The 26,322-nt window shown below is 46.5% G+C and overlaps 1 protein-coding gene across 3 annotated transcripts in view; it reads left to right on the top strand.

Moving 5' to 3' along the window:
- The first annotated feature begins 9,810 nt into the window (after window positions 1-9,810).
- MYO1H (myosin IH) overlaps window positions 9,811-26,322 on the top strand; it is a 97,775-nt gene continuing 81,263 nt past the window's right edge. For 2 of the 3 annotated variants that reach the window (XM_030219581.1, XM_030219578.1), the window contains exons 1-2: window positions 9,931-10,055; window positions 21,877-22,038. In XM_030219581.1, the coding sequence (XP_030075441.1) occupies window positions 21,913-22,038 (126 nt within the window). In that variant the 5' untranslated portion in view covers window positions 9,931-10,055; window positions 21,877-21,912. Of the gene's footprint in view, window positions 9,886-9,930; window positions 10,056-21,876; window positions 22,039-26,322 lie in introns of those variants that run through there. The other variant, XM_030219579.1, reaches the window with a different exon arrangement.

Here is a 26,322-nt window from a genome sequence, read left to right as displayed (position 1 = left end):
TGGCCCAATACAGCCGCCAGGGGTAGTTCTGCCCTGAGCGGAACTGGCTTGTGTGGCAATAACCCGACGGTAATTGGGCATCGCTGTGCACTGCCCAGTTACTGCCAGGTTAGCACAGGAGCCCTTATCGCCACCTCAATGGGTAGCGGTAAGGACTCCCTGCCACGTGGCCGCGCGGTAAGAGTTCTCTTACCACATAGCCATGTGTGTTTGGGGGCTTTTTTTACTTGCTGCAGTAAAAAGGGCCCTGGTGCGTGGGGAAAAACAGCCCCTGCCCCTAGCACGGGGTCCTTTTTCCCACAGCTTGGTAAAAGGACCCCAAAGCGCATAAATATGAGGGGAGCTCACAGGGGAGGAGCGTGAGTAGGACCAACATTTACTTGTGTAACTTGCAGAATATTAGAAGTTACGCACTAACTCCCGGGATTCTATATATTGTGCTGAGATTTCTGTGTGGAAATTGAAGCGTATCCCATAATGCGCAGAACCTAATTGGTTTACAAGCTAATCAGTGCCGGTAATTGGAGTTAACAACCAAATTAACAGCACTAATTGGCATTAATTAGAATTTACATGTACAACTTAAAGTGTTATGCCTAAATTCTAATGTGTGCTGCCAGAAAGGGGGTGTGGCCATGGGCATTACAAATATTTACACCTGCTCCATGCCTAACTTAGGCGCTGGTATTCACACCAAGTTTTCCTTGGCGTAAATAGATGCACCTAGAGTTAGGCGCTGGCATGGCCACTAGGCAGTGCCGTAGTGAGGGCAGCTTACACCCGGGGCGGGTCGCCGCTGCGCACCCCCCCTCCCTCCTCTGGAGCGCACCCCCCACGGAGCGCATACTTACATCGCAAAGCGGTGAGGGACGGGCGGTAGGGCCGATCCACCCCGACTGCACGTTGCTGGGAGCTGCGTCGGCTCCGCTGGTTCCCTGCTCTCTCTGCCCCGGAACAGGAAGTAACCTGTTCCAGGGCACAGTGAGCAGGGAACCAGCGGAGCCGACACCTCCCCAGCGGCGTGCACCTGGGACGGACCGCCCCCCCTTCCTACACCACTTCCACTAGGTATATTCTATAAACCCGCTTAGGCATATTCTATAAACACCTAAATCTAGGCACGGTTTATAAATTACGCCTAAACGGAAATTTTTTCGGCACCGATTTTTCAGGTGCCAAGACCACCTACGCCTGCTACTGACATGGCATAAGTGGTCGCTACTAAATGTAGGTACATCAATGATTCTATTAGTATTTTACAATGGAATCTTGGCACTCAGATGTTGTTATAAAATTAACACTCAGCATGTGCTATCTAGCACCTAAATTGTGGCATCCAGTTACAGAAATGTCCCCTTACTGAAGCAGTGGCGTAGCCACAGGTGGGCCAGGGCCCACCTACTTAGGGCTTAGGCCCACCCAACAGTAGTACAAGTTTAGCGGTAGCTGGTGGAGATCCCAAGCTCCGCCAGCTGAAGACTTCTGCCTAATGGTCACAAAAACGCTACTCTCAATGATACCGGAACCTGCGCATGCTCAGTTTTCAGCGCATGCCTTTGCAGACTGCCAAGGTGGAAAGAAGCGTTTTCCTGCCAGCTTAGATATATTTTTGGTGGGGGGGGGGGGGGGGGGGGGGGAGAACATTTGGTGCCCACCCACTTCTTGCCAAGGCCCACCCACAATCTGTTGTCTGGCTACGCCCCTGTAACTGAAGAAAAGAGACACCATAGAAAGAAGAGCTCCAGAAGTTGTCCACACTTCAGACCTTTTATCTGGCTAGAGCAAGACCAAACCTGTTCTGGAAAATTGATATTTCTGGCAGTGGCGTACCAAGGGGGGGAGCGGTGGGGGCGGTCCGCCCCGGGTGCACGCCTGTTCTGAGGCAAAGGGAGCATGAAAACTAAGAGCCGACAGGCACGCGGCACCCCCCCCCCCAGCGGCGTGCACCCGGGGGGGTTCTTTCGCCGGGGGGGGGGGGTGTCGCGCTGTTCCGGGGGGGGCGCTGCACCCGAGGGCGGGGCGCATCGGCGATCCGCCCCGGGTGTCAGCCCTCCTAGGAACGCCACTGATTTCTGGGTCATTGAAGTTCCCTCTTTGCCTCTCTCCCAGCCCCTGCATCTCTCTCTGGCTCTACGCTTATGTAATCTGCTCTTCTGGATGCCAGTGCTTCTTCCTCCTGCATAGTTCATAGCTTCAGATGAACAGTTTGAACTCTGTTGCGCTCTGCAGATTGAATGTTCAGAGCACTGCAGGGTTCAAACAACTGATCTGGGAGACTGTGAACTGTATGAGAGGAACAGACATTAATGAGCAGAAGAGTAGATTACAAGAATCGGGGTCTGGATTTTCCTAGATATTGGGAGTTTCTGAATAGTAGGAATATGGATACAAGGTACTCTCCAATATATTGTATTCATTTTAATTGAATTAGACTAGTTAATTAAGATAGTCAAAAAAATTTGTAAGTCTTGGAATACAAAGTGTGGTTTTGGAGGGCTTCTATCCCATGTGAAGCTACTGGGGAGATGCTTGGATACGGTGCATTTTGAGAACTACAATTTCAAAGTAAAGGAAGTTAATTAAATACAAGGGGTGAGATTTAACTCTTTCATAACTAAGTTTACTGAAGTGCGCTACTGCAGTACTGCACATTAACTAGAGCTGTTCTGAATAGCATATTTTACTATTTGGCTGAATACGTGGAGGGGCATAATCGAACGCAAACGCCTATCTCCATGGGCGTTTTTATCTCCGAGAACGGGTCCATGAAGGGGCGGGCCGAACCGTATTTTCGAAAAAAATGGACGTTTTTGAGCTGGGCGTTTGTTTTTTTTTAGCGATAATGGAAACTAAAAACGCCCAGCTCAAAAACGTCCTAATCCGAGCCATTTGGTCGTGGGAGGGGCCAGGATTGGTAGTACACTGGCCCCCCTGATATGCCAGGACACCAACTGGGCACCCTAGGTCAGTGCGGTGGACTTCAGAAAAAGCTCCCACATGCATAGCTCCCTTACCACGGGTGCTGAGCTCCCAACCCCCTCCCCCAAAACCCACTACCCACAAATGTACAACACTACCATAGCTCTTTGGGGTGAAGGGGGGTACAGTGGGTTTTGGGGGCCTCCCATTTACCAGCACAAGTGTTACAGGTAGGGGGGGGATGGGCCTGGGTCCACCTGGCTGAAGTGCACTGCGGTACCCACTAAAAGTGCTCCAGGGACCTGCATACACGCAGGCCTCTAGGACTTGTTGCTGCTGTATAACATTGGCACACCAGTTGATACCTGAAGACTAATCTCTCCGAAAATGTCCTTTATTGGAATAAGCACGTTTACTCACAGTTAACTGCAGAGGTTGTGCCCCACTGGCAATGAGTCTCCCTGGTACTGAGATTAGCAGTAGGTCAGAGCTGGCAGAATGCTGTACAATGCCCTCTTTCAGCCACATTCAAGGGAAGAACTAAGTTGTCTAATGTGGCTAACACAGGAAAGGGAACTAAAACTGGCTTACAAAAATGGCCACTACCGCATGGACTACAACAGGAAACACAACAGGGCATACTCTGAACCAGTAGGCAGGGGGAAAAGCACCATGGGAGAGGTGAACTAGTGAAACAATATACAAAAGTAATCCCTTCAATCAAATCCAAGAGACTTGTAAATTTTGTTTGTGCTGAGTGAATTTTCTATGGAATTAGCCGCTGTCAACGGCTCACCATGAGCACTCTTTTACATCACAGATTCCCTCCATATTAAAGTGGTATAACCAATAAATGATGTCTGTGTATATATACATTGAAATTACAATTGTGGCGAGCATAGGTCATGCCTTGCTGTAGAGAGGCCACTAGAGGGAGCTCAGCCAGTAAGGGCCCTGTGTAGCTACGAAGGGGCCAGTAGTGGGAGCTCTGCCTTATATAAGGCTGTAAGAAGTGGGCTGGCCCTTTTTAGTTTAAGGGTAGGAGGAAGCTTATCTGGGAGACTGGAAGAGGTATTTCCCTTTTAAGAAGAAAGCCCCAGCTAAGAAAGTTCTGGTCACATCTTGAAATAGGAGGAGGGTTCCCAGAAAGGGTAGGGTCAGGTATTAGAAGCCCCGTAAAAGCACTCCCTAGGAGGAAGAAGTCAGAAGACAAGGGGTCCTGAAGGTTGAAGACTTACCTGTAACCAGAAAGGCTGATCAGAACGGGCTGAGAACCCTGGGGCACGAATTCCTAAAGAGGAGCCAAGGAAGCTGGACCTGTAACAGAAGATGCTTGCTTTACTGACTTTAATGAAGAGGATTTTTTCCAATATGTTTTGTTGGAGACAGTGTGAAGAAACACTGGCTTAATTTGAGACTGGAACTAACAGCCGTGGGATGGAGGACAAGGCTGTAAGGTCACACCAAGATATAGTTCTGTCCAAGAGGAGGTGGCTGTTAGCCTGAGACCCCAGCACTCTACTAAGAGGTGCTCAGTTTAATGTTACCTGAAGGAGAACGGTGTTAAAGGGTCGATAACCCCACACTATTGCTTGGAAGAGGCTAACCATGGACTGAATTTGCATAAGTCCAAGTACTGAAGAGAGCCTAATTTGCATTTCACCTACAACCTTCTATCCAAGTGTGTTTTGTTGCACAGAAAAACTCTGAATACTAAGGAAAATACCAGAACTACTGTTTTTGTCCAAGGAAAGCCTTCCACTTGGTGAAGGGTCTGTCTGATAAAGGATGAGAAGGTTACCTTGAGTGTGAAGAGTTCCCACAACCAGGACTACTAGTCTATAGGCAAATCCTAAAGTATACTCCAAAGGACTACTGACTGAGACCCTGGTCAAAACCAAGGCTGAGTTTTGTGAAACGTGTCCAAAACCACTCAAAAATGTCAAAACTGTTGCCAGAAAAGCATTATTCTATATAATAATTTGTACCTCCAACATTCCATCGCTGTCTGGCTGCCTGGGTTCGTAACATCTCATGACGTCAGCCAGCCTCCAGCATTCCATTCCCCCTCACTGCCCCGCCCTCGCGTCAAAACGTAATGACATCAGAGGGTGGAATAGTGAAAGGGAAGGGAATGCTGGAGGCTAGCTGACATCAGGACGTTACCAACGGAAGGGAATCCAGCCAGGCCAGCCAGAAATCCAGCCAGGCCAGCCAGAAAACGATGAGGTACAAAAGAAAAGAGAATCGCGGCACATGGAGGGGAGGGCAGGGCAGGGCAGAGCAGAGCAGAATCGATGGACATGGATGGGATGGGATGGGAGGAGAGAAGAGAATCGCGGGACACGGATGGGAGGGCAGGGAAGAGGAGAATCTCTGGACATGGAGGGGAGACAAAAAATCGCTTACAAGACAGCCTTCCAAGGGCCCGTTTCGTTGTTGAGGAAACGGGCTGGGTTCCACTAGTATTCAAATATAAATCATCAATACAGAGTATTTGTCTGAAAAAAAAGGCTGATAAACATCATCCAACAGAGTATTCCATTTTGGAGAACCCTTCCGCAGGGGTGCAATCGTGCTTCAAATCTCTTTCTGAGTTTTACAAAAAGCAGCAACATGTTATTCATGCTGCTTGGTTACATGGTAAATGGTGAGGCGACCCAAGCTTCATCAGATTGAGCCTGCTCAATCAAACCTGTTCTGGAATGTCATTCCTCTTCTGGAAAATAATATGCCTTCACCTTCTTCCCAAAGCAAGACAAATCATTCTTTAGTCCATAAAGGCCTGTCAACACTGTCTTACAGATGTTTTGGCCGCATTCAGTTTGAGAAAGCAGAAGGCTTCACGTTAAGTCTTGGCTCGGCTTTAACCCAAGTCCCTGATGAAAGACTCATTGAAGGCGTTTCCAGGGGAAGCCAACTTCAGTTCGTAGATAGAAGTGGATAAGAGTGAAGCAGCAAGTTCAAGTATCACAGCGCATTTTGGAGAGAACGTTAAGAGATAAGTTCACGTTTTGAGTTATTTAGATGAAGCATTATATTATAGGCTATAGCACATAAAAAAAACCAAGAGTGACTCGATGAAAGAAGTGCTATGTCCACGTGGCATTAAAAAATATATTGCCGTAAACAGTGGTGGTTGCTGAGGGCACTCTATAATCTAAGCAAGAAAAAAATAAAACAGAAAAAAGAAGTAACTGATATATATTTTTAAATGCTGGTAGCCTTATCTATATTTCAGTCTTGGTTTTGGTAGTTTATCCTGCTTATAATCGAAATAGAAAAACGCCTATATTGTGACCCAAATCGGGAGATAGACGTTTATCTCACAAAAACGCATAAAGCGGTATAATCGAAAGCCGAATTTGGACGTTTTCAACTGCACTCCGTCGCGGATGCGGACAAAGTTGATGGGGGTGTGTCGAAGGCGTGGTGAAGGTGGAACTGGGGCGTGGTTATCGGCCGATCAGAGATGGGCGCCTTTTGCCGATAATGGAAAACAAATATGCGTTTGTAGCGAGAATTTAGGGCACTTTTCCTGGACCCTGTTTTTCCACGAATAAGGCCCCAATAGGTGCCCTAAATGACCAGATGACCACTGGAGGGAATCGGGGATTACCTCCCCTGACTCCCCCAGTGGTCACAAACCCTCTCCCACCACAAAATATGCCGTTTCACAACTTTTTATTTTCACCCTCAAATGTCATACCCACCTCCCTGGCAGCAGTATGCAGGTCACTGGAGCAGTTATTAGGGGGTGCAGTGGACTTCAGGCAGGTGGACCCAGGCCCATCCCCCCCACCTGTTACACTTGTGCTGGTAAATGGGAGCCCTCCAAACCGCCCCCCCAAACCCACTGTACCCACATGTAGGTGCCCCCCTTCACCCCTTAGGGCTATAGTAATGGTGTAGACTTGTGGGCAGTGGGTTTTGAGGGGGATTTGGGGGGCTCAACACACAAGGGAAGGGTGCTATGCACCTGGGAGCTCTTTTACCTTTTTTTTGTTTTTGTAGAAGTGCCCCCTAGGGTGCCCGGTTGGTGTCCTGGCATGTGAGGGGGACCAGTGCACTACGAATCCTGGCCCCTCCCACGAATAAATGTCTTGGAGTTATTTGTTTTTGAGCTGGGCGCTTTCATTTTCCGTTATCGCTGAAAAACAAAAACGCCCACCTCACAAATTGTCGAATAAAACATGGACGTCTATTTTTTGCGAAAATACGGTTCGGTCTGCCCCTTCACCGACCCGTTCTCGGAGATAAACGCCCATGGAGATAGACGTTTCCGTTCGATTATGCCCCTTCACGTCATCATTGATTTTCCATAGACTGCGGGATTTAATTGTTGATTACAGATGTTTTGGACATTATTAAGAGACATTATATTAGTACACTGTTTTAGGTGGTTAAAAATTGCAATTTCAATTTATATGTACACAGACATCATTTATTGGTTACAACACTTTATTGAGGAGGGAATCTGTGATGTGAAAGAGTGCTCATGGTGAGCCGTTGACAGCGGCTAATTCCAAAGAAAATTCACTCAGCACAAACAAAATTTACAAGTCTCTTGGATTTGATTGAAGGGATTACTTTTGTATATTGCTTCACTAGTTTACCTCTCCCAGTGGGGTTGTATTATTTGAATTACTTTGGCATTTTTTTGATGCCATAAATAAATATGTTGATAAAGATGAACCAGTTGATACAGACTATCTGGATTTTCAGAAAGCTTTTGACAAATTGCTTCATGAGAAACTCCTAAGGAAATTTTAAAAAAGCCGTGGGATAGGAGGTAATGTCCTGTTGTGAACTGGGAACTGGATAAAGATGAAAAAAAAAAACAGAATAGGGTTAAAAAGACAATTCTCTCAATGGAGGAAGTTGAATAGAGGAGAGCTACAGGGATCTGTACTGGGGCTGGTGTTTTGTTTTCTTGACACGTAACTATACATTTATTTTATAATGTATAATTTTTATTTATTTAGATTTTGCTCACACCTTTTCAGTAGTAGCTCAAGGTGAGTTACATTCTGGTACACTGGATATCAATCTGAAGTGAAGGAGTGGAGGAGTGGCCTAGTGTGGACTTTGCTCCTGGGGAACTGAGGTACTGAGTTCGATTCCCACTTCAGGCACAGGCAGCTCCTTGTGACTCTGGGCAAGTCACTTAACCCTCCATTGCCCCAGGTACAAATAAGTACCTGTATACAATATGTAAGCCACATTGAGCCTGCCATGAGTGGGAAAGCGTGGGGTACAAATGTAACAAAAATAAAATAGATACTATTGGAGATTCTACATGGAATGTTGCTATTCCACTAGCAACATTCCATGTAGAAGGCTGCGCAGGCTTCTGTTTCTGTGAGTCCGACGTCCTGCACGTACGTACAGGATGTCAGACTCGCAGAAGCCTGCGCGGCCACATTGGTGATCCATGTAGAATCTCAAATAGTAGCAACAGTGGAGGAGTGGCCTAGTGGTTAGGATGGTGGACTTTGGTCCTGAGGAACTGAGTTCAATTCCCACATCAGGCACAGGCAGCTCCTTGTGACTCTGGGCAAGTCACTTAACCCTCCTTTGCCCCATGTAAGCCGCATTGAGCCTGCCAAAGTAGGAAAGCGCAGGGTACAAATGTAACAAAAAAAAAAGTGACCTGATCAAATTTGCACAAAACTATTCAAAGTTGAGAAATAGCAGGAGGACTTGGGGAGGCTAGATGACTGGGAACCCAAATGACAGATGAAATTTAATATGGACAAGTGCAAAGCAATACACTTTGGAAAGAATAACCCAATTATAGCTGTGAATACTAGGTTCTACATTAGGAGTCACCCCCAGGAAAAAGGTTTAGGTGTTATCATGGAATCTTTTGCTCAGTGTGTGGCAGTGTCCAAAAAAGCAAACAGAAAGTTAGGAACTGTTAGGAAAGGAATAGAGAATAAAAGAAAGAATACCATAATGAGATCATACTTTGAGTACTGTGTGTAATTTTGATTGCTGCATCCGATAAACGATATCGTGGAAGTGGAAAAGTTACAGAAAAGGACCACCAACATGATTAAGGGGATGGAAAGCCGCTCTCATATGAGAAAAGGCTAGAGAGGTTAGGGCACTTCAGCTCTGAGAAGAGACATCTGATAGGAAATATGATAAAGGTCTACAACATTTTAAGTGGAGTACACACACAAGTACACAAGTATTGCCATACTGGGACAGACCAAAGGTCCATCAAGCCCAGCATTCTGTTTCCAACAGTGGCCAATCCAGGTCACAAATACCTGGCAAGATCCCGAAGAAGTACAAAACATTTTATGCTTCTTATCCCAGAAATAGTGGATTTTCCCCAAGTCCATTTAATAACAGTCTATGGACTTTGCCTTTAGGAAGCCGATAAGTACATAAGGTCTCTCGTGTTAACCGTGCGGTAATCACCTATGCACATCAGTTCGGAGTTACCGCTCGATTTTTGCTACGCGCCAGAAAAGAAAGTATATTTCCTGGTGTGAGTAGCAGATGCGCACCAAAAATGAAATTACTGCACGGGATACGCAGTAGCTGGATGGTAACTCTGAATTGAGCCACGTAGGGCGTGCATAGGCGCCTATGTGGCTTTAGTATATTTGAAGTCTCCCATAAAACTGACTATTGACTAGGATTGTTGTTAACAATAACTGCAATGAGGATCCCCAGGGGTAAAGCTTGATTTTCAGTGGTCAACCATCATTTTCACCATATAATTAAAGCAGTTTTTACTTGTCAGCACTGGGCTCTGTGGGACTGAACACCACATCTGCTTCACCACATCTGGCAGTCCTTAAATCATTCCTGCACACTGACCATCACATATATATATCCTCAGCAGTGCCCTGCCTAAGGGATGTTTTCTGTCCAGTTCATGACCATGGGCTGTGCTGTTTGACAAGTGTTTGCACAGCCAGTCGGATGCCTTCTATGTGCTGTTAACAGGTCAGTATCGGTGTAAGCGGCAGATATTAAAGGGTTTCCCACCGGCAGAGGCTCCTTTCAGAGCCCCTCGACTTCACAACAAGACCTAAAGGTTGTAGATGATTCAAGTGGCTGTGCAAACAAGACCTCAGGTCCTCACATGGGAAGTTAGGAAAACAATCCAGAAAAAGGTAACGAAACGTTTCCCTGCTCGTCTGTGCGCACATGTGATGCGAATAGCCGTTTATTAAAATACAGCGCGCTTGAAAATGTAATTTAAGATTACGATTTTTGGTTCTCTCGGGAGGCACGTTAAAAGACCTCGGTGCAAGATTCTGGCAATTTCTTACCTACCTTTTTGTGCTTAGGCAGATGCCACGTTTTCTTGCTCGCAGTGTATAATGCATGATTCATTACGTGGGATTTTAGACGGACGGATGGTTTTAGTATTGTTTTGCTCAGGGGACAGATAAGCTGCTTGAATAGTTTTCTACTGGAGATAACAGAAAGCACAAGAGCCAGATATCTGTAATGCTGGGGGCGCACCGTACCCAAAAGATGAGTCCAGTCAGTCAGATATACGGTCAAGTGAGGAGGAGGAAAGTAAGACTTTCAGAAGTTCTCTGTTCAAGGGTTGTAGAGAGGATTGAGCCGCAGCCTGTGATGATCGTGGCTTTTCAACACGTCAGTCATTATAGCCCGAGGAATTACAAAATGTTTTGTGATGGTGATTTGGTGAAAGTGAACAGAGCCAAAGAAGGCTCTTTTCAGGCTTGGAACTAGGATAGGAGGAACAGAGCCTCCCAAAAGCATGCCTGTTGATACCCACACAGGGGCGTTCAGTGTTTTTTGTTTTTCAATTTTATTCCAAATACGGTCATATTTTGTATCTTGTGTGTATTAGGAGAAATTGTTTAAACATGTGGATGGTGATATACTGTAAATGCACCTTGAAACCATTTTTTTTCTAGAAGTAAAGTGAGTTGTCAATGCCAGACTAAATGAATTGTAATTTTCATTGTATCTCTTGAAGCCCTACAGACGTCTTTCTCCTTCATTGTACTACAGAGGTGATTTTTGAATCTGATTATAGAGTGTTTATTTTTTTTCTACCTTATGTCTTTATTTTGATGTGTTTCTGATGATGCTTTTGTAATTATTACACAAAATCAAGACTGAATAAATATGGACTCATAGCTGCCTTACGACTGCATGTCTAGGTGTTTTATGGTATGAATTTATACATTTTGGTAAATTATTCCTAACCCCCTGGGGGAATTCACAGGCTTTGGAACTCATCTTTGAATGTATTATCTGAACTTATGGGAGCTGTCTTACCTTTTCAGAGCTAAACCCCCGCTTGCTCTCAGGAATGACATATTTTACCTGGTAGGAGGGGAAAGATAATGATTTATTTATTTTTAATGCATTTGTATCCCACATTTTCCCACATCTTTGCAGGCTCAATGTGGCTTACAATACATATTAAAAGAAGCTGCTATATTCTTTTAATTTGAGGGGTGAACTAATGACTGGTGGCAATTGTACCTCATATAAATTTCTTGTCTTACATCATGCAAGGGTTAGGAGTTCCAAATGGTTTATCATACTGTATACTTTAGCACGCACGTTTAATGGCTAATTAACAACAAAGCCAACCTTAGCCATTCATCAGATACAAATGTTTGGGGTCCTTTCACCAAGCTGCGATCAGCACCACAGCTTAAAAACGCTTACCGCAGGGCACTCTCAGGTACCACATACAGTTCAAGCTTCTCCTACTCACCTACAAATGCACTCGTTCTGCAGCCCCTCCTTACCTCTCAACCCTCATCTCCTCTTACGTTCCTACCCGTAACCTCTGCTCTCAAGACAAATCCCTCCTTTCAGTACCCTTCTCCACCACCGCCAACTCCAGGCTCCGTCCTTTCTGCCTCGCCTCACCCCATGCTTGGAATAAACTCCCTGAGCCCATACGCCAAGTCCCCTCCCTGCCCATCTTCAAATCCTTGCTCAAAGCCCACCTCTTCAATGTCGCCTTCGGCACCTAACCACTTCACCTCTACTCAGGAAATCTAGACTACCCCAACTTGACATTTCGTCCTTTAGATTGTAAGCTCCTTTGAGCAGGGACTGTCCTTCTTTGTTAAACTGTACAGCGCTGCGTAACCCTAGTAGCGCTCTAGAAATGTTAAGTAGTAGTAGTAGTAGTAAGTTCCACATGGTAAACCAAATTGCTATGCTATGCTACTAGGGGTTTCTATCCCGCACAATCCCTTATTTCAGGTTCAGAGTAGGTTTACATAACAAAAAAAGAATTACAAACTCATTGATACATACAAGGTTTCCCTTATTTCAAATTACCAATGATTTAACATATTCTAGCCATCATATGAATCATCTCTTTCCTTTTTCAAAAAGGGGACGTTTCTGGAGAAAGAGAGTTGGTGTGTCTGTGGTAATCAGCACAGCTGTATTGACACGCACTAACTGATCAGCGTGTGATTAGCATGTGAGCCCTTATTGCCTACAAAATAGGTGTCATTAAGGCAGTGGCGTAACAAGGGTGGGGCGGTCCGCCCCGGGGGAGGAACACTGCTGAGGGGGGTGTCGGCTCCACTGGCTCCCTGTGCCCTCTGCCCCGGAACAGGCATCTTCCTGTTCCGGAGCAGAGGGAGCAGGGAACCAGCAGAACCGGCACCCCCCCCCCCCCAGCGGCGTGCACACAGCAGGCAAGAATGCACTCGGGGGGGGGGGGGGGCTTGGGTGATGCACCGAGGGGGGGGTTGATTCGCCGAGGGGGGGGCTTGGATGATGCACCGAGGGGGGGTTTGATGCACCGAAGGGGGAGTGTCATGCTGCACCTGGGGGGGGGGTGCGCAGCGGCGAACCGCCCCGGGTGGCAGCCGCCCTCGCTACGCCACTGCATTAAAGGCTCATGCACTAATGGGGTCCTTTTACCTAGCTGCAGTAAAAGGGGCCTTGCGCTAGCGGTGTGGGCCTTTTTTGCCACATGCAGCGGCCCGTTTTACCACAGTGGGTAAAAAAAGGTTGAAAATAGCCACGGCCAATTGGTAAGATTGTTCTTACCAAGTGGCCATGCCAGGGCTGCTGAGAGGGGGGGGGGGCAGGGGGGACAAAATTCCCCAGGCCCGGGCCTCCAAGTGGGGCCCAGCGCCAGGGTCAGGCCGCCGGCGCTGCAGTTCCCGGTCTCAGCTGCCTGCCTCCTCAGCTCTGGGCCCCCTGCATTCGAAGCGGCAATCACAGATCACCTTCCTTCGGGCCTTCCCTCCCTGTGTCTCATCCTCGCGGAAACCAGAAGTTACATCAGACAAGGGCGGGACACAGGGAGGGAAGGCCTGAAGGGAGGCGATCTGCAACTGCCACCTTGAATGTAGGGGGCCCGGAGCTGTGGAGGCAGGCAGGTGAGACCGGGGACTGCAGCGGCAGGGGGAGCGACGGGGGGGGGGGGGGGGTGGAGGCGGGGCGGCCTTGCCTCGGGCCCGGCCTAGTCTCTCGGCGGCCCTGGGCCATGCAAGGGGAAGCACTTACCATCACTCATTGAGGTGGCATTAAGGGTCCCACACTAACCTGGTGGTAACCGGATAGCATGAGGCGCCGCCTGATTACCACTGAGTTAACGCTGTGCTAAAAATTACAGCCCTAAATGGTCAAGGGTGAACTGAGAGTGGTCTGGGCCCCTGGGCACTGAGGGTGGTCTGTGCCCCCTGCCTGAGGGTGATCTATGCCCCCTGCCTGGCCACTGCCCAATACCCTCCCTACTGCCAGGCTGCTGCCCCCCCCCCCCCACCGCTACAGCCTATGCCCTGTTGCCCTGGTCCTACCTGAAGGGCCCTGGTAGTCTAGTGGTCTCTGCAGGGGGGAGGGGGAGCATGTTTTTTCCTGCTCACTGTGCTGCTGCTATTCCCCGACCTGCTGGCACTGCCATAAGCACAGAAGCACCGCCATACTGGGAAAAGACCAAGGGCCCATCAAGCCCAGCATCCTGTCTCTGACAGCAGCCAATCCAGGCTTCAAGAACCCGGCAACCCCCCCACCCAAAAAAAATCAATAATATTAATAATAATTTTTAATAATGTTCAATGGATTTTCCCTTCAGGAATCTGGGTTCAAACCCCCCTTAAACTCCGTAAGGCCAGCCGCTGCCACCACATTCTCCGGCAACGAGTTCCAGAGTCCAACTACAATCTGAGTAAAGAAAACCTTTCTCCTATTTATTTTAAATCTACCATATTCTAGCTTCATCTTGTGTCCCCTGGTTCTATTATTGTTTGAAAGTGTAAACAAACGCTTCACACCTGTCCACTCTACTCCGCTCATTATCTTGTAGACTTCTATCATATCATGTTTTCAAAATGGCGGCCAAGACTTCCTGCAGTAGTCTCATGGGTCTCATGAGACTTCCACAGGGAGTCTCGACTGCCATTTTTAAAGTACGGTGGTGCTGGGCAGGGGGAATAACGGCAGTAAAACGGGCAGGAAAAAATATGTTTCCCCCACAGATGCCACTAGATCACCAGTGGCGTGCCTTTAAAGGTAGGACTGGAGCGGGCTGTAGTGTACAACGGGCCTCCGGGCAGAGCCTCTGGGCCCTTGGGCACTGCTCGGTTGCCTGAATGGTCAGTCTGTCCCTGGAAATGGTGCGCACTAGGTCTGGAACTACTGCTGGCTCCTGTGTTGGGCTGGCGTGAACTCCAAATTAGCATGTAGTAAGCCTGCGTTGGGCTTACCGCCTCTTTGTAAAAGGGCCCTTAATGTTTTTTTAATGACCACTCGCTAATGGCAACATTAACACATGGATTGAAAAAATTGGGTGGTGGTGGAAGTAGCAATGAATCACGTATGCAAACCCCAAGACTCCCACTGCTTATTAAAAAGGGAAATGGCTATCAATCATAACCAATATTATTGTGGCTAATAGGGGAAAAAGCCTCAAAATGCCTGGCTACCCTCTCGACCCCCCTCCCGCTGCCAACTCGCCGTCGCCTACCTTTGCTGGCGGGGGACCCCAACCCCTGCCAGCCGAGGTCCTCTTCTTCCCACAAAAGGCTTCCTTCTGTTTCTGACATCCTGCACGTACAACGTGCAGGACGTCAGACTCACAGAACGAAGCCTTGCACATTGTACATGCAGGATGTCAGAAACAGAAGGAAGCCTTTTATGGGAAGAAGAGGACCTTGGCTGGTGGGGGTTGGGGTCCCCCGCCAGCAAAGGTAGGCGACGGCGGGTTGGCAGCGGGAGGGGTGTCGAGAGGGTCGTCGGCAGGGGGGGGCAATGGTGGTGGTAGTGGCGGCGGGGTCGGAAATGGCGGGGGGGCGTTGGTGGCACCGGGGGGGCTAAAAGGTGCCCCTCACCTCGGGCTCTGGACCCCCCCTACCACCGAAGTCTGGCTACGCCCCTGGGTTAGAGTACAAGCAAACATGTATGTGCCCACTTATATGTCAATATTCTGTCTAAGCACTATTCTACAAATACCCCTGGATTCTATATAGTACGCCTAGAGATCGGCAGCAAAATCCAGGCCTATTCTATAACAACGTGCTTAACTTAACTGGCTTAACAAGCTAATCAGTGTTGATAATAGCACTTAACAAGCAATAATGAACACTAATTGGCAATAATTAGAATTTATGTGCACAACTCGCTAAGCATACTCTATAATGAACTGCACCTAAATTCTAATATGCGCGGTTCAAAAGGTACATTGCTATGGGTGGGGAAATAAGCGTTCTGTGGGTGTTCCCAAATTTACGCGCATAGTTATAGAATATAGCCCAGTGCATGCAAATCTACGTGCATGGATTTACACCATGTTTTCTTTAGTGTAAATGCAGGCGTGTAGTTCTAGGCGCTGGGATATCAACTAAGCATATTCTATATACCGCACCTAAATCTAGGCACCGCGTATAGAATGCGCTTAGGCGGAAATGTTTACTGTACGGATTTGTTAGGCGCCTTATATAAAATCTGGCCCGTAGTGTGTACTTGCAAGGGGGATTACACAGGGGCAGTGTACTACTACTACTACTGATTTCTATAGCGCTTCTAGACATACACTGCGCTGTACACATCATATGCAGTTACTTTCTCTGTCCCTAGAGGGCTCACAAAGTTTTTGTACCTGGGGCATTGGAGGGTTAAGTGACTTGCCCAAGGTCACAAGGAGCTGCATTGGAAATTGAGCCTAGATGCCAGGATCAAAGTCCACTGCACTAACCATTAGGCTACAGGCAAGACTCCCATATAGACATGTAATTTACAGAATATTGCCAACTACGCATGCACCTGCTATAAGTGTTCATGCCTGAATACCCAGTTACGCTATTATTCTTTTGTCAGATGTAACCTTTGTCTTTCATCTTGTTCTTGGTTCCTTTCTTTGGTCTCAGGTCCACTTCTCAGAGGCAATGGGGTTGTAGCCCAATAATACAACAAATAGGTGTGGCTTGGAAAAAGATATTTTATGTAGAAATAGGTTTCTTACAAGTGTACAGAACTTAGAACAGAGACATTTGTTACAGAGCATATTCAAAAGCATGGATTAATGAGACAAAGCCAACATGGATTTAGTGAAGGGAAATCTTGCCTCACCAATCTGTTAGATTTCTTTGAAGGGGTGAACAAACATGTGGATAAAGGTGAGCCGGTTGATATTGTGTATCTGGATTTTCAGAAGGCGTTTGACAAAATACCTCATGAAAGACTCCAGAGGAAATTGGAGAGTCATGGGATAGGAGCTAGTGTTCTGTTGTGGATTAAGAACTGGTTAAAAGAGAGAAAACAGTAGGTTAAATGGTCAGTATTCTCAATGAAGATAGGAAAATAGTGGGGTGCCCCAGGGGTCTATGCTGGGACTGCTGCTTTTTAACAGATTTATAAATGACCTAGAGATTGGGGTAACTAGAGAGGTAATTAAATTTGCTGACGACACAAAGTTATTCAAAGTAGTTAAATCACGGAAGGATTGTGAAAAATTACAAGAGGACCTTACAAGACTGGGAGACTGGGCGTCTAAATGGCAGATGACGCTACATACAGTCTGCCCAACAAGATAGACTCATATGTGCTACTTTATGTGTATACCTGACCGTCATGCATCACCATCTATTGTGCCCAACATCAGGATTCCCTTCCTCCCAAACATCTTCTGGTGCCATCTGCTCACCACTGGCTAAAACTTGTTCTAGTACTAGGCGATGTACCTTTAAGAGTACTGTGCCCAGCAACAGGATTCCCTTCTTCCCACATACTATATTGTATGGCATTCTGTCTCTTTTTGTCTTCTGGTGCCATCTGCTGGTCACTGACTAGAACTTCTTGTGCCATGAGATGTACCTTTAACATAGTAACATAGTAGATGACGGCAGAAAAAGACTTGCACGGTCCATCCAGTCTGCCCAAGAAGATAAATTCATATGTGCTACTTTTTTATTTGTACTGTCCTCTTCAGTGCACAGACCGTATAAGTCTGGCCAGCCCTATCCCCGCCTCCCAACCACCAACCCCGCCTCCCACCACCAGCTCTGGCACAGACCGTATAAGTCTGCCCAGCACTATCCCTGCCTCCCACCACCGCCGTATAAGTCTGCCCAGCACTATCCCCGCCGCCCAACCACCAGCCCCGGCACAGACCGTATAAGTCTGCCCAGCACTAGTCCCGCCTCCCAACCACCAGCCCCAGCACAGACTGTATAAGTCTGTACCTTTAAGAGTACAGTAAAGCAGTGCAGCTGAATATGGTAAGATTCAGACTTGGATTCTGATAGCTTCAGTTTACAGACTTTACCATAATAAACTTATTAGAGGAAAAGCTGAGGACTGAAAGGTCTCTAGAGGTTCCAGGATCTGGAGTAGTGTACTGGTGATATGTTAGCTTCTTTTTGGCTACAATGCAAACACATGAACATAAAAACATAAGAATAGCCAAACGGGTCAGACCAAAGATCCATCTAGCCCAGTATCTTGTATCCAACAGTGGCCAATTCAGGTCACAAGTACCTGGCAGAAACCCAAATAGTAGCACCATTCCATGCTACCAATCCCAGGGTAAACAGTGGCTTCCCCACGTCTGCCTCAATAGCAGATTATGGACTTTTCCTCCAGGAACTTGTCCAAACCTTTTTTATACCCAAATATGCTAACCACTGTTACTACATCTTCCGGCAAAAGGATCCAGAACTTAACTGTTCGTTGAGTGAAAAAATATTTCTTCCTATTTGTTTTAACAGTATTTCCATGTAACTTCATTGTACTTTTTGAAAGAGTAAAATAATGATTCACTTCTACTCGTTCTACACCACTCAGGATTCTGTAGACCTCAATCATATTTCCCTTCAGCCATCTCTTTTCCAAGCTGAAGAGCCCTAACCTCTTTAGCCTTTCCTCATATGAGAGGAATTCAATCCCCTTTATCATTTTGGCTGCTCTTCTTTGAACCTTTTCTAATTTTTTGAGATATGGTGACCAGACCTGAACGCAATACTCAAGGTGAGGTCGCACCATGAAGTGATACAGAGGCATTATATAATATTCTTGGTCTTATTTACCATCCCTTTCCTAATAATTCCTAGCATCCTGTTTGCTTTTTTTGCTGCCACCACACACTGGGCAGAGGAATTCAGCATATTGTCTACAACACCACCTAGTTCTTTTCTTGGGGGGGGGGGGTGCTGACCCCCCCCCCCCCAAGGTGGACCCTAGCATCTTTGGTAACTATGATTTGGATTATTCTTCCTAATGTGCATCACTATTCATTTTTCTACATTAAATTTTGTCTGCCATTTGGATGTCCAGACTTCCAATTTCTTAAGGTCTTCCTGCAATTTCTCACAGTCCACATGTGTTTTAGCCAGTGGTATAGCAAGGGCGGAGCGGTGGGGGCAGTCCGCCCCGGGTGCACGCCGCTGGGGGGTGTTGGCTCTGCTGGTTCCCTCTGCCCCAGAACAAGTTACTTTGTGTTCCGGGGCAGAGGGAGCAGGGAACCAGCGGAACCGACACACCTCCAACGACGTGCACATGGCAAGCAAGAATGCACTCGGGGGGGGGGGGGGTGCGCAGTGGCGTACCGCCCCGGGTGGCAGCCGCCCTCACTACGCCACTGGTTTTAACAATCTTGAATAGTTTTGTTCCATCTGCAAATTTATCTCCCTGTTTACTAAGCCATGCGCTAATGCCAACACAGCCCAGTCACTTTAAATGGGCTGTATAGGCACTGCCGCACGGCAGCCACTAGCACAGCTTAGTAAACAGGGTGGTTAATCACCTCACTTGTTGTTCCGATTTCCAGATAATTTATAAATATGTTAAATAGCACCGGTCCCAGTACAGATCCCTGTGGCACTCCACTGTTCACTCCACTCTATTGAGAGAAATGGCCATTTAAGCCTACCTTCTGTTTTCTGTCCAATAACCAATTCCTAATCCACAACAGAACATTGCCTCCTATCCCATGTCTCTTTAATTCTCTCAGGAGTTTCTCATGAGGAACTTTGTCAAAAGCTTTCTGAAAATCTAGATACACTATGGAGGTCATTTTCAAAAAAGAAAAACGTCCAAAAAGTGGAATAAATGTGCATTTGGATGTTTTTCTCACAAAATCATCCAAATTGGTATTCTCAAAACCAATGTTTATACATTTTTGTATAAAGTCCATCAGAAGTGCGTTCAAATCACAAAGGGGCATGCCAGGGGCATATTAAGGGTGGGATCTGGGCATTTCTAGCACTTGGATGTTTTTCATCCATAATGGAACAAAACGAAACCATCCAAGACTAAAACTAAGACATTTTGAGCTAGACCTGTTTTTATAACAAATAAGACACAAAAAGGTACCCTAAATGACCACATGACCACTGAAGAGAATCAGGGGTGGCCTCCCCTTACTCTACCAGTAGTCACTAACCCCCTCCCACCCACCCCTAAAATCTGATTAAAACATTACTTGCCAATCGTCTCTGCCAGCCTCAGCTGTTATACTCAGGTCCATTAGAGCAGCATTCAGGTCCCTGGAGTAGTGGGTGCAGTGCACTGCAGACAGGTGGACCCAGACCCATACCTCCCCCTACCTGTTACACTTGTGGGGGAAACTGTGAGCCCTCCAAAACTCACCAGAAATCCACTGTACCTACATATAGGTGCCCCTTTCACCTGTAAAGGCTATGGTAGTGGTATACAGTTGGGGGTAGTGGGTTTTGGGTGGGTTTGGGGGGCTCAGCAGACAAGATAAGGGAGCAATGGTGAGAATGTGTATCTGGCAGCATTTTGTGAAGTTCACTGCAATGCCCCCAGGGTGCCCTATTGCTTTCCTGGGATGTCAAGGGGACCAGTCTACTAAAAATGCTGGCTCCTCCTACATCCCAATGGTTTGATTTTGTGCATTTTACACTTAGATGTTTGTTTTTTGAAAATGGTCCAAAAATTAAAATGTTCAAATCACAAAACCTTGTTCTAAACAGTATTTTTGAAAAAAAAAAAAGAAAAAGATAGACGTTTTTCTTTTTTGAAAATGACCTTCCTTCCTATTCAGATTTTGGACGTTTTTTTTGCAAAACTTGCAAAACGTCAAAGTCGGATTTAGACGTCATATCGAAAATGCCCCTCCACATCAACTGGCTCACCTTCATCCACATATTTACTCACACCTTCAAAGAAATAAAACAAATGGTGAGGCATGAGTTCCCTTGGCTGAACCCACGCTGACTCTGTCCTATTAAAGTTTATTCTTCGTAATAGTTTCCTCTATTTTACCTGGCACTGACGTTAGGCTTACCTGTCTGTAATTTCCCAGATCACCCCTTGAACCCTTTTAAAAAATCGGCATCACCTGCTTTGATTCAAGAATGCCCCTTCTTAGCCTTTTGCCCGAGACTGACAATCTCTTCAGTAAGGTAAGGGTTAACACTCTTGTCCACTGTGGAAACAAAACCATTTGGACTGTGGTTTAAGTGGGAGTATTAGGTCTCCCATTAAAAACAGTTATATATTACTGATGGATCCTGATTTTCTGATTGTATAAAGGAAAATGAAGTTCATAAAAACACCCATCAACCTGAGCTGTTAGTAAATGACTCATCATCCCCCCCCCCCCCCAAATGTGGTCAAACTCAGTCTGGTATGAGAGTAAGGCTATCAAGGGTTTCCTAAAAAATGTCTTACATAAGATTACCAATGCTACATGATAGAGAACCTTCTCCCAGAGCTGTAGTGCATCCAGTCTTTTAAAAAAAAATCCTTGGACACTTCATTTCCAGAAAATGATATAAATTAACAATTAAACAATGGGAAAAAGCAGCTTTTTTTTAATTGGTAAATTAGCATTAAAAATAGCAGTGTCTCTGCTCCAGGATTTTCAGGGGGATTATAAAATCTTTGATCCCTTTCTGTCTGGATTCTGCAGGGGCGGGGAGGGCAGCATGGAGATTAATTATTTATTTTATTTGGAAATCTGATTGATTTCACTGTTGGACTACTGGATATGGAGAGCTGTCCAGATGGCATATCTGGATGCTTCATTGGCTTTTGGCATCTTAAACATTCCATTTTGCTAAATGCCTTAAAAGCACTAGATCCATTTAATTCATATTTATTTATTTCTTTGTTACATTTGTATCCCACATTTTCCCACCTATTTGTAGGCTCAATGTGGCTTACATAGTACCGGAGAGGCCTTTGCAGGCTCCGGTGTGAACAAATACAGGGTAAGATGTTGTGGTAAGATCAAGTTCATGTGGCACAGCCACATTAGGGAATCGGAGAACGGAAGAGTTGTGTTATGTCCATTACGTGCTTTAGTTTGGTTGTGTTGCAGAGATTAGGCATTTATGAAAGTGGCTTCAATTTTGTTTTGACCGGTGAGGACAGGTTTCAGAAAATATGGCCTGTGACCATTTAAAATCTTTATTTGTGCAATCATATCGTCGCTACTGTACTCTTGAATTATTAAAGTTAGGAAAATGTGGAGGCATGAACATTATTGATGTTTTCTTTCTCCAGGGAGAAGCAATTCAAGAGAAGTGAGTGGCGCTAAGCATGGAAGGGGCGCTGCCTGCCCGAGAGCGAGTAGGCGTGCAGGATTTCGTTCTGCTGGATTCCTTCACCAGCGAGACAGCTTTTCTGGACAACCTGCGCAAGCGCTTCCGAGAAAACCTCGTCTATGTAAATCTGCATTTGCTTTCTGCCTCTGTTCTTACAAAACAAGCTGATACTTTTTCCCAGAGGGCAACTTTGGCCATTCCTGGGTTTTGGACTTCCATTCCAGTATGTCATGAGATTTATATAACCTGCTTCTTCTAACTGAATTCAGCAATTCCGCAGGTGCTTAATTGAACCAAGAAGCCAGGCATGGCATAAAGTCTCTCTTCATAGATTGGGGCACTGAGCAGTATGGAGAGAAACATCTTTCTCATGTGGAAATTCCCTGTCACCCTTACTAACACATTATTTGAAAGGCCCCTTTCCTTGCTATGAAATGTGGCTTAGTGATGGCTCATTAGAATAAGTCACAGAAGATTCAAAGTTCATTTGTGGCAGCAAAACGTCAGCCAGTATGTTAAGGAAACTTTGTGGGAACCCCTGACTAATCATCGCCACCATGGCCTCATCTTTGATCTTATTATTTCTTCACACACCTTATTTATCCAAGTAGATGAATCTCATTCTGCTACAAAATATCCCATGTCCCAAACTTGGGTAGGGAAATAGTGTTCTGAATAAAGAGCAAATGAAAAGATGTCATGCTTGAGGTGCACTGAGGATGCTGGGAAGGATACAGTAGGAAAATATAGAAGACTGACATTTACTAACTATATTTTTCTCTGAGGACAGCAGGTTGCTTGTTCTTACAAGTGGGTCGACATCCGCATTGACCCAGGAAACGGCAAATTTTCCACAGTAAAATTTAAAAAGTTTTGCCAGAGTTTTCTGGCGCGCAAACAGCGCGCACCGCGCATGCGCGGACGACTTCCCGCCCGTCGCGTGAGCATGGCTCTTCAGGCTTTTTTTCTCCACATTGAGGTGCAGTAGTTTTTTTCTGCGCTCCTCAGGCCCAGGAAAGAGTCTTCGACGAGTTTTCGCTTTTTTTCTTCTAATTTTTTCTTTATTTTATTATTATCTTCATTTTTAAAAAAAAAAAGGGTCCTGTAGTTCTGTTTTAGTTTTCTTCCCTTTTTAAAGTTTTCTTTCTTTTTCGACGCGGCCGATTTTTAGACTGCACGGTCAGGTTATTCCCTTATTTTTTTTTGTGCCCTTTTTCTTTACAGGCACAATCGCGTCTTTTGATTTTGCCAAAGTCGTTTTACCTTCCATGTCATCGAAGACACCCAGCAGCTTCAAACGTTGTACTCGGTGCAACCGGACCATCTCAGGTACTGATACCCATGCCTGGTGTATCCAGTGCCTTGGGCCCGACCATAGCCCAGCCGCTTGTAGTCTGTGTCTTTGTATGAAGAAACGGACACAAGCATCTCGAGAAGCCCAAAGAGAAAAGCTTTTTGGGGCTCACTTTGGTCCTTTGATGTCGACATTGACATCGGTACCGAGGTCGGCGGCGTCGACATCGAAAGGAGCATCAACGTCGGGAAGAGAGGTAATGGCTGCTGAGAGACCAACTCGCGCTGGGAGCAGTGAGGCGTTGAGTGGGTCTCCACCTCCTGTTATGCAGGCCCCTCGAGACTGACCTTCTTTGGACCCAGCCCCGAGGATACGTGAGGATTCCACGTCCTCCTTGTCAGTATCGAGGAATCTCGATGACGGGCGTCGAGCGAAGGCGAAAAAGCACCGTCATCGTTCTCCTTCGACACATGGTACCGGGAGCTCCGGGGCGTCGAGAGAGTCGGCACCGAGAGGATCGCTCCCCCTCGATACAGGAGGTGCCAATGCATCGGTCTCCTAGCAGCCCGGCACCTGCTCCAGAGCCTCCACGGATTCTGACACCGCCTGCACCAGAAGACTCTGGCAAAGCTTTTTAAATTTTACTGTGGAAAATTTGCCATTTCCTGGGGCGATGCGGACGTCGACCCACTTGTGAGAACAATCAGCCTGCTGTCCTCGGAGAATATCTGCTACAGTTAAGTATCTTCGCGCTCTAAAGAGTAACTTTAATATGTTGATTTGGTACATTTTGCATGTGTTTCCATTTCAGTTTATTGTACCTACAGTAGTCAATCTCTGGAGACTATCCAGCTCATTTTCGAAAGTGATCGCCGGCCATCTTCCGACACAAAACCGGAGATGGCCGGCGATCTCCTGAACCCGGCGAAATCGGTATAATCATAAGTACATAAGTACATAAGTAGTGCCATACTGGGAAAGACCAAAGGTCCATCTAGCCCAGCATCCTGTCACCGACAGTGGCCAATCCAGGTCAAGGGCACCTGGCACGCTCCCCAAACGTAAAAACATTCCAGACAAGTTATACCTAAAAATGAGGAATTTTTCCAGTCCATTTAATAGCGGTCTATGGACTTGTCCTTTAGGAATCTATCTAACCCCTTTTTAAACTCCGTCAAGCTAACCGCCCGTACCACGTTCTCCGGCAATGAATTCCAGAGTCTAATTACACGTTGGGTGAAGAAAAATTTTCTCCGATTCGTTTTAAATTTACCACACTGCAGCTTCAACTCATGCCCTCTAGTCCTAGTATTTTTGGATAGCGTGAACAGTCGCTTCACATCCACCCGATCCATTCCACTCATTATTTTATACACTTCTATCATATCTCCCCTCAGCCGTCTCTTCTCCAAGCTGAAAAGCCCTAGCCTTCTCAGCCTCTCTTCATAGGAAAGTCGTCCCATCCCCACTATCATTTTCGTCGCCCTTCGCTGTACCTTTTCCAATTCTACTATATCTTTTTTGAGATACGGAGACCAGTACTGAACACAATACTCCAGGTGCGGTCGCACCATGGAGCGATACAACGGCATTATAACATCCGCACACCTGGACTCCATACCCTTCTTAATAACACCCAACATTCTATTCGCTTTCCTAGCCGCAGCAGCACACTGAGCAGAAGGTTTCAGCGTATCATCGACGACGACACCCAGATCCCTTTCTTGATCCGTAACTCCTAACGCGGAACCTTGCAAGACGTAGCTATAATTCGGGTTCCTCTTACCCACATGCATCACTTTGCACTTGTCAACATTGAACTTCATCTGCCACTTGCACGCCCATTCTCCCAGTCTCGCAAGGTCCTCCTGTAATCGTTCACATTCCTCCTGCGACTTGACGACCCTGAATAATTTTGTGTCATCGGCGAATTTAATTACCTCACTAGTTATTCCCATCTCTAGGTCATTTATAAATACATTAAAAAGCAACGGACCCAGCACAGACCCCTGCGGGACCCCACTAACTACCCTCCTCCACTGAGAATACTGGCCACGCAATCCTACTCTCTGCTTCCTATCTTTCAACCAGTTCTTAATCCATAATAATACCCTACCTCCGATTCCATGACTCTGCAATTTCTTCGAAAGCTGATTTTGGCCAGGTTCAACTGCTTTCCGTCGTGGAGTCGGCAAAGCATCAAGGGTCGGTAGGGTAGTGAAGGCGGGACGGGGGCGTGCTCACAAGATGGCTAGCTTCACCTGATAATGAAAAAAAAAAAGCCAGGCTTGACAAGCATTTCGCTGGCTTTACTTGGTCCCTTTTTTTTTCATGACCAAGCTTCAAAAATGAGCCCCAACTGACCAAATGACCACCGGAGAGAATTGGGGATGACCTCCCCTTACTCCCCCAGTGGTCACCAACCCCCTCCCACCCAAAAAACCCCCAAAAACCCCTTTTGGCCAGCCTCTATGCCAGACTCAAATGTCATACCCAGCTCCCTGATAGCAGTATGCAAGTCCCTGGAGCAGTTTTTAGTGGGTGCAGTGCACTTCAAACAGGTGGACCCAGGCCCATCCCCCCCCCTACCTGTTACACTTGTGGTGGTAAATGGTAGCCCTCCAAAACCCACCCAAAACCCACTGTACCCACATGTAGGTGCCCCCCTTCACCCATAAGGGCTATGGTAATGGTGTAGAGTTGTGGGGAGTGGGTTTTGGGGGGGAGATTTGGGGGGCTAAACAACCAAGGGAAGGGAGCTATGCACCTGGTAGCTTGCCCAGGGTCACAAAGAGCTGCAGTAGGAATTGAACTTGGTTCCCTTGGTTCTCAGCCCATTACACTAACCCAGTGGTTCTCAACCCAGTCTTTGGAACGCATCTAGCCATTCAGGTTTTCAAGATAGCCACAATGAATATGCGTGAGGTAGATTTGCATACACTACCTCCATTGCATGCAAATCTATCTCAGGCGTATTCATTGTGGATACCCTGAAATCCTGACTGGCTAGGTATGTCCCAAGCACTGGGTTGAGAACCTCTGCACTAACCATTAGGCTACTCCTCCACCTTATGCTGGGTTTGACACCTTGTGTCTTATTCTGGTTACTTC

The sequence above is a fragment of the Microcaecilia unicolor genome, chromosome 11 (genome assembly GCF_901765095.1).
Source record: "Microcaecilia unicolor chromosome 11, aMicUni1.1, whole genome shotgun sequence".
NCBI lineage: Eukaryota > Metazoa > Chordata > Amphibia > Gymnophiona > Siphonopidae > Microcaecilia > Microcaecilia unicolor.
The sequence above is the reverse complement of the archived record's forward strand: the minus strand, read 5'-3'. Positions and strand labels throughout refer to the sequence as shown.